This window comes from Astatotilapia calliptera, chromosome 7 (genome assembly GCF_964374335.1).
Source record: "Astatotilapia calliptera chromosome 7, fAstCal68.1, whole genome shotgun sequence".
NCBI classification, from domain to species: domain Eukaryota; kingdom Metazoa; phylum Chordata; class Actinopteri; order Cichliformes; family Cichlidae; genus Astatotilapia; species Astatotilapia calliptera.
The window spans coordinates 51,581,698-51,593,890 of NC_137428.1; the positions used below are offsets into that span (position 1 = coordinate 51,581,698).

The 12,193-nt window shown below is 39.0% G+C and overlaps 1 protein-coding gene across 2 annotated transcripts; it reads left to right on the forward strand.

Moving 5' to 3' along the window:
- Positions 1-1,065: 1,065 nt before the first annotated feature.
- Positions 1,066-11,963, forward strand: parvg (parvin, gamma). 2 transcript variants are annotated; one of them, XM_080304614.1, is made up of 13 exons: positions 1,066-1,291; positions 3,096-3,193; positions 4,116-4,180; positions 4,727-4,829; positions 4,991-5,134; positions 6,273-6,388; positions 6,492-6,547; positions 6,637-6,668; positions 6,772-6,833; positions 7,602-7,670; positions 7,792-7,893; positions 8,759-8,831; positions 10,802-11,963. In XM_080304614.1, the coding sequence occupies exons 2-13, from the start codon at positions 3,127-3,129 to the stop codon at positions 10,873-10,875; spliced, it is 963 nt and encodes a 320-aa protein (XP_080160740.1). In that variant the 5' UTR covers positions 1,066-1,291; positions 3,096-3,126; the 3' UTR covers positions 10,876-11,963. The 2 variants fall into 2 exon arrangements, with proteins under 2 accessions (XP_080160740.1, XP_080160741.1); XM_080304615.1 differs by lacking the exon at positions 1,066-1,291 and adding an exon at positions 1,728-1,859.
- The last annotated feature ends 230 nt before the right edge of the window (positions 11,964-12,193 follow it).

A 12,193-nucleotide genomic window follows, 5' to 3' on the forward strand; every position in this document is an offset into this window, starting at 1 on the left:
GTACATTATTAATATGTTCCATGTTATTCCTATACTATACTCTTTAATAGCATGTTTTCTCTGAACTATGCATAGTACGCATATTTTAAATCATATTTAAAAGTTCATGCTGTTGCTTCCTGCCTTGACTGCAGTGTGTTCTTGCCGTCCCAGGAGAGTCAGAGTATCTTTATATTGACCAGCCTTTCAGACAGCTCTCCAAGGAGACCCGGACCTATTACTACTCTCCTGAAGCAGAGCTGGCCCTGTGGTGCCACCTCAAGACCTGCTAAGATGTACAGTGCACGACTGCTCATGCATTTTCGAGCCGGTCTGAATTATTGAGAGAATGGATGAGTCAATTCAGACAGAGTTAACACTGGCTGGTTCACCAGTGTGTGTCTGAATTTTTTTTCTTTTTCTGTTTAATCTAGGCTATCAGAAAAATAAATGTGTGGAATCAAGCAGAATGGGAATTTTATTTTATCTCTTGCTTGTGAGATTGGTTAAATTTGCTTTGGCTTTCTGAGCGAGATTGGCTTTTGAACAGACAGTTCCTTCAATTTGGGTTTAGCTAAAGGAATTATAGGTTTATTTTAGGCCTTTATTTTCTTGTCTCTTTCCTTTGTTGCTATGGTAACCTTCCACATCCCCTAAATTGCCCCTCGTCTGACTGATGGGTGGTCCTTTTTCTTTTCTTCAACAAGGCCAGTGCACAGACAGAGGTCGTTGTTTTGTTGTCTATCTTTGCTTTTCTTTTTCTTTTCCTTTTAATGTGTTTGTGTAACCGAGAAGGCCAGATGACGGCAAATTGATCCGGGTGGTCACAGATGGACATGTGTGAGTCGAGCCTGAGTGGTTCAGGCCTCTGAGTGTCACGCTTCTCACGGCCCTCCTGAAGTGTAGTTTTCAAAACAATACACTTATACCCAAGAGTCTTCCCTGTTCTTGTTCGCTCAATGACTACTTATTATTAAAGTCTTATCCAGGGTTCGTGTCACAGAGCATAAACGCTCCTATCAGAAAACGCTCGGCGTCGAAGCCAATATCAAAAAGAGGAAGTGCTATCTTCTTCTCTGCCACATCCTCTCATGCGCTTATCTTCCTTTTCAACCCTGTGACATGTTATTTTCTTTCAAGCCAACAGTTTTCAAATTGAGTACAGCCAGACCTTTGCATTGATAGAAATAACAAGAGTCTATTCAGATTGAGTACAGCCCTCCACTTCTGATATATCGCTGTTTTGACACTTTGTGGAGTTGACATCAGCTAAGGAACTCAATTCTGCCGAGTCGCTCCCAGAGTGCTGAAGGTAAGCTTATTCAAAAAGACTTTTTGTTTATGACCTTGTTTGAAAGTTACTGTCAACCTCAGGAAAAGGAAGCCACACACAATCTAAACACCCAGAGAAAGAGAAGTTGCTCACCGAGGCGTTTCTGTTCCACAGATCCAGGAAACAACCGTTTGACAAGCTCCAGGTCACGTCTGTTTTGTCAGAGTGTGTTGCTTTATGTGTTTGCTGTGCTTTGTCTCAGGCCATATGATTCAAAATGTTCACAGAAACAAGACCAGCCCCTGTAACTCTGCAGGGACCTGAAGTTCTTGATCTAATGAGTTTGCCGTTGAGAAAAAAAAGAAAAGGGAAAAAAAGAAGTGAGGAAGTTAAGTGGCTTCCTGTTTTGGTATAACGTGTTTTTGGAACAGATCGATTCCAAACCCAATCAGTTTCCGTTTCTCTGTGTTTTTAGAAACGTGTAACACCTTCAGTCAGAGTAATATACCTGCATTAGAAGTTCTGTGTGGCTGAGCTGAGCACAAGGCTGTTTTTGTCTTTGTACTTTAAAAGCAACAATTCTGAGATACAAGATTTCCTCTCAAAGGTAAGCTGTCTGCCATCACAGCCGGCATTTTTCACTGCTGGTCAGTCCTCAAAACCAGCTGAAAACTGAGCAGTATGGCTCCGGACTTACTGAGGCACCACTGAGAGTATTTTCTGCCAAACATATTCATAGAGAAAGTGTTTCTTCATTCTTCTGTGCTTTACAACCCACTTTCCCCCCTGAGAAAGTTGGAACAAATTGTGTACAAATTGTGTATTGTGATGAAAGCAGAATTCAGTGATTTGCACATCCTTTAAACCTTGCCTTTGGGGTGCAAAGACAAATAGTAAAACTGCGAAGTGTTTAAAAAAAGAGATGCACATTTTGAATTTGAAGCCAGCAACATGCTTTGGAAGAGGTTATATTAGGGCTATGTTTCCTGCTGGGTGTCTTTTAATAACAGTCCAAGCATGTGGTAAGTCTTAAGACCAACTGATTGAAAGTAAAATGTTTTTCTGTTCTTGCTTGAAATAGAATTATTATCTTCCTCTTTGTATTTTACATCAAAGTAGGAAATTGAACGGTCCCAATATTTTCAATAGTTGACTATTCTGACTAGAGGAAGGTGATTTTACCATCTGGACTATTTTAATAAGGAGTCATGCTGTTGTGCAGAGTGTGGTTTGACTTTGTTTAGCCAAAATAAGCAGGGTCTTCTTGAAAAGGACATCTGGACAACAATGCAAACAATGAAACTCTGTACCTTTTAGCATTAATAAACCCTTCTCAAAGTTTGCAAGTTTGCTGTTTATATGAACGGTTCATGTTCCCTTTAATCCAGATGTTGTATTCATGTCTAAAAAAATGTACAGTTTTAATTAGTAGACCACAAGACATCACCTCTGTTCAAATGAGTCCAAACTCATTTATTTTGCATGGAAATCTTTTCAAAATTTGGTTTGTAGATGGAACAATGGAGCTTACACTGTTTTTGTAGATGTTCTTCTGGGCCCATGCAGAAAAATGTCTGGTTTGCCTCTTGTTTGCGCCCCCCCCCCCCCCCCCCCAACAAAATCAGCTGGTGTCAAGAAGTTCTACCTCACCAATACTTAACAAATATCTAAAAACAATAGTTTCTAATGTAAATCATCCTCTGAGCTGGAAGAAGAGAAGAGGGGTACACCGCTATTCGATCTTTAAAACTTTGAGAACCCTGCTTGATCTTGTATTGATATCATACACTGTGTATTAGAAATTCCTGTAGTTTGTTGTAATTTTATGTAAATGTGTTGACAGGTCAGAGGTGAAGATATCACTTTGCAGAGGAATGATGGAGGAGAACATCTTTAATTATCAGAAAGAAGAAGAGCCTGTGGAACTTGAGTCTTTTCAGGGTATGTTTGCATTTACTCAAAAGGTCAATCTTAGTCATCAGTGATTCATGTGGCACATGTAAAAGATCATCCCAGTGACCTCATATTGAAAATCGTGTCTGCCTCGTGCATTTCTATTAGACTTTCGCCAATATTATATAATGAGGATAATGAATATAGACGTGTCCAGTCTATCTGTAATCATTTAAACCTGCAGGACATGACCTTCGGATCATTTGGGGGCACTGATGTTGTGAACTTGAAAGGTGACAGTTGCTCATTTACACATTTAGCAGACATGGAGGAAATGAGTTTAGGTCCTGTATTCTCTTTCATGTGAAATCTGGTGTGCTCTGGTCTCTGCCACCTCCTGGGGTGAATATCTGGTTTTTAATTTGCTGAATCCTCCACTATGTTCCCCGGCTAGTATCAAAGTTTTTGTGTACCGAATGATGGGTTTATAAAACACCGACTTCATCGAGAAAGCAGTTCTGTTGGGAGCTGAAATTGGCCACAATTCAAAAGCATTGCATAAAGATGCAAGACGCTCCATACAGCAGAGTTGGAGTGGGCTTGTCTTTCTAAGTAAAGCAATAGATTTCGAATAATTCTTTGATCCATACTCCACATAAAATTATGATTCTCGCAGCTTAATTATATTGCCAAGTTAGAAGTTCTGCCGAGATAGATTAGACTAACCGAAACAGCTTTGCGGGCTCTGCTGATTTCTATGTTGCTCGGGAGGGCTGGATGTATGAAGGGAATGCATTTGAAAATGGCCAACCTCAAAGTATATGTGAATAAGCAGCAAACATAGTGGTACTGCCAAAACCTGTAAAACCTATCACTGAAATATTCAAAGCAGAAATTCTAAAGAGAGCTATCAGATGCACTTTGGGTGACGTAAGAGACTAGCGCAGTTTTGTTTTCATGTCCATTACAGGGGAGAAGAGGAAACTCATACAACCAACATCTTTAAAAGACCCCAAACTTGAAAAGCTGAAGGAGGTAAGAAATGAATCCCTGCCTTGCACATGTCGGATTCGCTTTCTTCTATTTCACATTTACTGTAACATCAAACGCCCGTCCTGGACAGCCGCAGATCTGAGATTACCTTTGTGTCTTTAGTGGGCTGCATACAGGAATAAGGTGTGAGGATGGGTGAAATTTTAATGAACATAATTATAAGAGAAGATGGGAGACAGATGTCACGGCGAGGAGCCAGCAGACTCTGCTGGATCAGAATTTTAAACATATTGTTGTAAAGAGGGCAGCGCTAATGTTTCACACAAATGGAAAAATTGAAATAATTCTGACGTCTTATATGTAAACTTGAGAGGAAAACAAGTGAAATATAAGCTTTCTTTTAGATGAGCACTTGTATCTTGCATTATTATTATTATTATCTGTTTCGGGATCCAAAAGCACAATCTTTAAAAACAGGGTCTCTTGCTGTTTTTTTTCTTCATCTGCAACACTGATAAAGGAAAAATGTATGCAAGAAGATGAAAGCGGATAATTTCTCTGACCGTGTGATGAATTATATCTCGGTAGGCACTGGTTGATTGGATCAATAAGACTTTGAAACCCGAGCACATCGTTGTTCAGAGTCTGGAGGAGGATGTGTATGATGGACTGGTACTTCATCACCTGCTGTGTGAGATAATGAATATTTGATATTTCATTTATCATACTTACTTGCGTTTGATAGTGATTTGACTGAGAGGATGAAAAACAAACAGATATTATGTTAAAAAGCTGGAGGTTGTTGTCAGTCAGACCCTATAATGATACTCGGTTGTTTCTTGATTTCTTCAGCCAGGTTGGCCGACGTGCATTTGAATGTGGAAGAGATAGTGCTGACCAGCACAGCTCAGATCCGCAAGCTGGAAATAATCATGGAGGAGCTGGGCAAGAGACTGGGCACGCAGGACAGCAGTCAGATCAAATGGAACGTCAAACGTGAGTCATGCTGCCGACTGGGCTTCGCAAACAAACAAGTCAACAAATGTTCTCTTCTGGCAACCCTCTCATTTCAACAGGATTTGGTGCTATCACAAGGGTACCATGTAAGCTTACACCAACTGCGCAGGATTTTGGTGGAGATAAAATTTCCTGACATTATAGGGTTTCATTTTAATCACACGTCAGTGCTGGTTGCTTGGTTATGCAGAGAAATAACTTATAGACTGCTGAACACTTTACCTAAAATGTTCTTTCTTGGGCTGACACAACATAACCTGGCAGGGCAGCTGTCAGATTCTTGACTACAATTATTTCACTTTCTTTCATTGCCTTCCTTTGCGTTTTGTTCAGGGTGAATCCAAATAGAAGACAGGGAAACGTATCAAAAAAGACTAATCTGTGCGAATGCTAATTAAAAGTTAACATGATTTGGTGATAATCATGTTTGCTGCTGTTCTGTAGTACAACCCCAATTCAAACAAAGTTAGTGTACAGTGTAAAATGTAAATAAAAATCAAATCCAATGATTTGATGAACTGAGAAAATGTTAAGAAAAAATAAGGTCATTTTGACTTTGATGGCAGCAGCTGAGCTAACAGTTTTCATAAAAGAGTAAATTGTCTCATGTTAAACATTCTGAATTTTGATTGATTGAATTGATTTAGTCTGAATAAAATCTCAGTTTATGGGATTTGCTTGTTGCTTTTATTAAAAAAACAAAAACCTAAAAATAGGGCTGTACATGCATCACCATTTAAATTCTTTTAATGTTAGGCAACAGGAGTAATAATAAGGATAATATATTACCAAGAAGGTCAATATAATATGGTAATATTGTCTAACAGGGTCATCATGGAGTTGTTCTTAATGGGAGTGCTCCGATCATTAGCTGTGGAGAAAGTTTTACTTACAGAGTGAAGACATAAATAGATAAAAATAAATGCTATTGTTTAGATTTGCTGAAAACTGGATTGATATTGAAAATAGCTGCTGGTGAGTACTAATGGTAAGTAGGTTATGGGGCCAAGTGTCAGTTTCTTATTTATCAAAGACACTCGTGCCCTGCTTGAGAGTTTGATCACATCGGCCGATTTTTCTTTTGTGTGTGTCTGGTCCTCTGCTGTTTACCTGTCAGTCATCCACAACAAGGACCTTCTGGCCACCCTTCATCTGCTTGTTGCCATGGTGAGATGTTTCCAGCCTGAATTGGATTTGCCCTCTGATGTGAAGATTGAAGTTGTAGTCGTAGAAGTAAGTTGTTCTTGTCAAACTTTGGCACTTTTTCTTTTGCTCCAGGATGGTTTCAGACACACTTTGTGTAATTGTTGCTCATTGTGGTGTGCTGTACACCCAGGTCAGCAAAAGTGGAATCAAATCAGATGTGCAAGTGGAAATCTTAACAGAGGGAAGGTGAGGTGCTTACTGCCTCGTGTGATCCTGTAAATGTGAAGAAAAACTCACCTCATATATATATATATAAATCCTTTTTGCCTTTTCAGCAGCGACACAGACTCCCTCAGCAATACTGAAAGTGAGTGAGAGTGGTCAGAGGTTGAGCTGATGTGACATCTTGAATGTCATCCAAAAAGCATTACAGCCTACTAACACATTTTTTTGGCTGTCTGGTCACCCAGGGGAAGATCCCATCGAGCAACTGCTGAAGCTTGAGGCTCACAAGGTCAACACAGTGAAAAAGGTATAACAAGGACACCAGAAAAAGTAAAGAAGTGCCGAGATTTTTTAAAGGTGTTGACTTTCTCATCTCTAGAGAGAGAGGAACTCCAGTGGTGTTAACACAAATGATAAATGTCACGCTGTGTGTTTGTTGCCTGATCTGAACCTTCAATACATGGCAGATGAACAGAGCTGGCTGGTGAAGGACGGGACTCTTAATCCAATGTGCTTGTAAGGCTTTTTGGCCTTCTTGCAAAAGATGATTTTCAAATACTGTTGAGCATGATCTTTTTCTTTCTTTCTTTCTTTAAAAAAAAAAAAATCAAATAATTTTCACAGACTGCATGTAAAAAAATGGAAGTAGCCACCATGACAACACTCATGGGTTAGTGAAATCCTGTTTTGAAGACTCAATTTTAGGATTTTGGAGCCAGAAGTTCCAATATTTGACTAAGATAACTAAATGCCTGAACACAAGAGTTGTGAGAACACTTGAAATACAGGACAACAAAGTCTGAAATGAGCTATAGGCTGACACAAAGCAGCTCACAGAGAGAAAGAGACAAAAAAATCTCATATTTTAAAAGGGCAGTCGTTTTTTGCTGGCTGACTAATACTTTCCTTGATTTCGAGTGAGCTACACGAGGTGCAGAATGAACAAGTTTAGATGTCCTACTTTAAGAGTCTGATATATTAACCATTCCAACTAATGCTTTGGGTTTTGATGAAGATACCCTAAATTGTCAAGTTGCATTTCAAACTGCACAGTTTTATAATTTCTCTGTTGTAGGCCCTGGTACACTTTGTCAACCAGCATATATCATCTCTGGGTCTGCAGGTGATAGATATGGACAAACAGGTATACACCAACAGCTGGAAACCTTCTACTGCTTACAGGCTTTCTTTTGATAAAAATAGACTCAGTGATTACTTCCCTTATCACTTTCAATGTTCCAATGCTCTGTGGGTTTGCTGTCCAGTTTGCTGATGGTGTGATTCTGCTGCTGCTGATCGGACAGTTGGAGGGTTTTTTCATCCCGCTCTTTGACTTCAACCTGACCCCTGTCAGTGACTCTGAGATGGTAAAGTATAGATTCACATATATGGATTCATGCCACATTCAAAGCTTTATTTTCTCAAAATATAACTCAAAATTTTGTTCAAACGTATTTTATTTTTGGTGCAGTGTACGCATTCACACAAATTTCTTTATTCAGTTCACAAGTGTTAGGAATGAAGTACACTTTTTCATCTGATCATCTATCAATCTAATTCCCGGCCGATCACTTGAATACAGTACTAAAACATGACCCAGAGCAGTGCCCATTAAAAGATATGATATGATCAAATGAATATTATACAGTCCCCATAATAAAAGTTGTTGTTGTTGTTAAAAACATAAATGTCAGGTTATTTGGTGATTCTGAATTAGCTGTAGTTGGTGTGAATGATTGTCTGTTTCTCTGTGCTGGTCCTGTGATGGACCACTAACATTTCCAGGGTTGTATAATACTCCAGGGCATACTGTGTGTTTGCCAGATGTTAGCTGGGACAGGCTCCAGCCCTCCCATGCCCCTAGTTGGGAAAGCATTTAAGAAAATAGATGTATGATTTTAAAAGTAATTAGTACCTATAGCTATTACTATGCGATAAAAGCACCAGAGTACAAAAGGCTTGTAGTATATTATCATAGTGGAATAAAATATACAAGTATTATAAAATGGAAATCTTCAAATTTAAAGTTAAAGCACTTCATAATTGTAAGTTCAGCACTAAAGTACAGTTTATTCAATAAATATCTCTACTGTTGTTACAGAGTCAACTTTTTTACCAAAAGTGGGGTAGAATATAGCTTTTGTTGTATGTGATATAGTCTTACAATAAGTGTGGTTCATTGCAGAATTATCTCATTTGAAATTTTTTTGTTGTTTTTTCAAAAAATTCTAGCTTCATAATGTCACCTTGGCCTTGGACCTCTTGAAGGATACAGGCTTTCAGCTCTCCAATGTTGACCCACAAGGTGAGACAAATCCACTTTGTTCACACATAACACACTCAGAACTTGTTCATGACTGTTTTACTGAGATTGAAATGCCAGGCACAGATGATGAAGAAGAAAAAAGGCCTGCAGATAAAATGATCGTTACCATGAAAAAATGAAATCCTACAGCGCTCCAAGACACCAATGTCAAACTAATTCAGTGATGATGCCCTTTATCAGGAGAATTTATCTGGATGACGGAAAAAATGCTAAAATGTGTTTGTATGTCATGCAAGGAAGGGGATTGCTGAATTAATGTGCTCTACACCGTGGAGTGAGAGTTTGAGAGTGTTTTGGAGAGGGAGATGGAATAGCGTGCTGAATATGAATGAGCGCCGCTCGTGCCATGATGAGTATCACTATAGATGATTAGACACAGAGATTGATCCTTACTGTTACTGTTACTAGGCTATATCAATGTGTGGGTGTTTATCTGAATGAATTTGTGTTATCTGTCTTACTGAAGACTGCTGCTAATATTTCACATGGAAAAGAGACAGTTGAAGTGGTTTGGGTATCCGAAGGGCCAACTAATCAAGGTGGTTCAGGCATATCCTATCAGGAGAAGGCCTCAGAGCGAAGCTAGGGCAAACCGAAGACATTACATCTCTTAGGTAGCATGGGAACACCTTGGTGTCCCCCCATCTGGATGAGTTGGAGGAGAAGGTTGGGGGAGACGGGAGCTCTGGGCTTCTCTGCTTAAACTGCAACCCAGACCCAGATAAGCAGCAGAAAATGGATGGATTAATGGCAGCTTTAGTGAATTTTACAGTGTGTAATCAACTGTATTCAATATTTACAAACATAATTTTTGTCAATATTAGATGAAGAACCAGATCAAGGTTTTGTATGTTTAGGTTAGTTTTTTATTATAACAAAATATCATGTTTGTGTGTTTGGGGGCTGTTTTTAATGGTGTAGGCTTGCTGTTGTAAGCCCCATCCACATAAAAAGAATTTGCCAAACGCCAATTGCACTTACAGCCAATCACTTTTTGCTTGTGACGTTGTTGTAGGTAGCCCTCATGGATGTTATGTTATTTAGCATGCAAGATGCCGACTTTCTTTGACATATACTCATGATCTCTAATGGCCACATGTACACATGAAAAGGTTCAAATTCTAGGAAGTCATAAAGCTACAGCATTCGTTTTTGTTTATTTTCAAGTTTAAAGCATACATCTGTGGTGGGTTCATGCGGTATGACTACATCGTATGCCACCAGCAACGCTCATGTGTGTGTTTGGGTAATTTCCTTCGGTCACATAGACTACATCATTCCATAAGGCGGAGAGTGAAATCAAGCAGGTGACCGGGTGAGTTACTGACTCCTCTAAGTGTGGGACTCAATCAGTGGCAAGCAGATTCACTCCACTTCCCTGCAGATGCGCTATTGACAGGAGGAACTTCCCTCTAAACTTGAATCTTCCTCTCTTTAGATCGCTAAAGCTGTCCCACCATATTGCCTCCCAGCCACAGAGCCTGTAATTGTAAAATAAATCCTCGACACGATAACTGTTAATGTAAGGACTAGCACAATTAATCTGTGCCAGGAGCGAGTGGGTAATTTAATTCATTTTTAGTGTCTTTTTAATTAACGGCATAATTGCAGCCACTGAATGAGGAATCCCAGCTCTCAGGGCCTAAAATGAGAGCATGCTGCGTGAATTAATTAGGTTAGCCAATGGTGAAGTCGATCTTTCTGTCACATTCATTCAGTCAGAGCATCTCACAACAGAGAGCAATTTTGTAGGGATCTTATCTCACCAAGGACATATTGATTAAGTTTCCATCTAATGTTTTTTTTGTCCTCCTGATCTATGACCTCTTAGGATGGATTGTGAGAGTAGCTATTAGCTAATGCTGGTAAAAAGTGTCCGCATATTCTTACCGCCTCAGTGGCTTAAGGATGCTGCATGTGGATTATGTCTCCTCTGAATATTGTGATAGATATTGTCTCTCTGGACACCACTGCAACCTTGAAAGTCCTCTACGCTCTTTTCAACAAGCACAAAGGGAAATGAGAGAGGACATCGTGTGAAGAGGAGCGGCGCAGCGGGAAATACAGAAACGACCAAGTAGTGCGTTTAGCCAATTACTAAAAGGTGATTCTGCAGTTTTGAGAAGTTTGGCCGACGCTGTTTCCAGGCTGAATTAAAGGATTAAAGTTATGTTCTGTAAAGTGAAGTGAAATGATGGTTGGAGGATCTTTAGTTTGTGTATTATGATGTAGACTATGTGGCTTAAATATGTGGATCGCGACAGCCGAAAGAGGGTTTGAATAAAAATCATTCAGAATTATGCTTGAATGACTCAAAGTCGAAAGCTCCACAATCATTATAATTTTACTTGTTGCAAGTTAAATAACTTGTTGAAGCAGGATTACAGCCTTACAAATGTATTTTTAATGTCACTGTGTCTTTAAGAAAAATATGTATGTGAACATTTTTATCTCCATAAAGCTTAAAGAGCGCTACCAAAAACTGGAGGATTAGAGCTTCAGATGCGAGTACTAATACAGCAAATTGCTTAAGCAAATGAAAATGAGAAATATTACGATGTTGATGTTTATGCCTAAGCTGATGCAAGTCATTTGATGCAAACAAAATGTCAGTGACTGTCTTTTTAAAATAAGATCCAAAATTGTAACGGTACCAATAAAAGTCAAACAAGCCATCGACAGTCAAACAGGCTTTTAATAAACCTCAGGTTCTCTTTTCCTGTGCCAACGTGTAAAAAATACGTATAAAAGTGTGCCAACTCAATATGTCTTGACTGCACTATTGATTTCTTTACAACTTGTTTCATCATCTGTGTGTGTTTTTTGGTTGTTTTTAACTCTCATGTTTTAGAAAATATAAGCTATAAACATATTGTTGGTTACAATGTATTTATAGCCTTCACTGTTATATATTGCGTGCTGTAGCTGAAGCTGTAAGACCCAGTTTATGATAATGTATAATAATTACCATTTCAACAAAGGAAGCTAAACCTCACACTTCTGTGATTGCGTATGAGCACAGCACATTTAAATATAGCACCGTTAAATCTGTCACCTGTTTACATCATACTGACAGTACAAGGATCAATAAATATTCATTGACAGCATAAATCTACTGCATAGAAGTTTTGTTTTGGCTCACTGGTCACATTTGGTGTACTCTTGCCTAGCCCTTGTTTACCTCTTCTCTTCTTTTTTCAGTACATTTCCGCTTCAGACTAACAGTGTTGGAAAATGAGACTTTTCATTCTTTGTACACCACACCCCTGGCTTTGGCTGTCATTTCTCAATAAACAATGTGGATTTCTCTCTGCTTCTTTATGTGCTGCTCCTGACAGTCT

Excerpts from the sequence above, each read along its gene's own strand:
- parvg (XM_080304614.1), top strand. The coding sequence starts at position 3,127 with ATGATGGAGGAGAACATCTTTAATTATCAGAAAGAAGAAGAGCCTGTG. Across the intron at positions 5,135-6,272 it reads GATCAAATGGAACGTCAAAC|TCATCCACAACAAGGACCTT; the intron begins GTGAGTCATGCT and ends TTTACCTGTCAG. Across the intron at positions 6,834-7,601 it reads AGGTCAACACAGTGAAAAAG|GCCCTGGTACACTTTGTCAA; the intron begins GTATAACAAGGA and ends TCTCTGTTGTAG.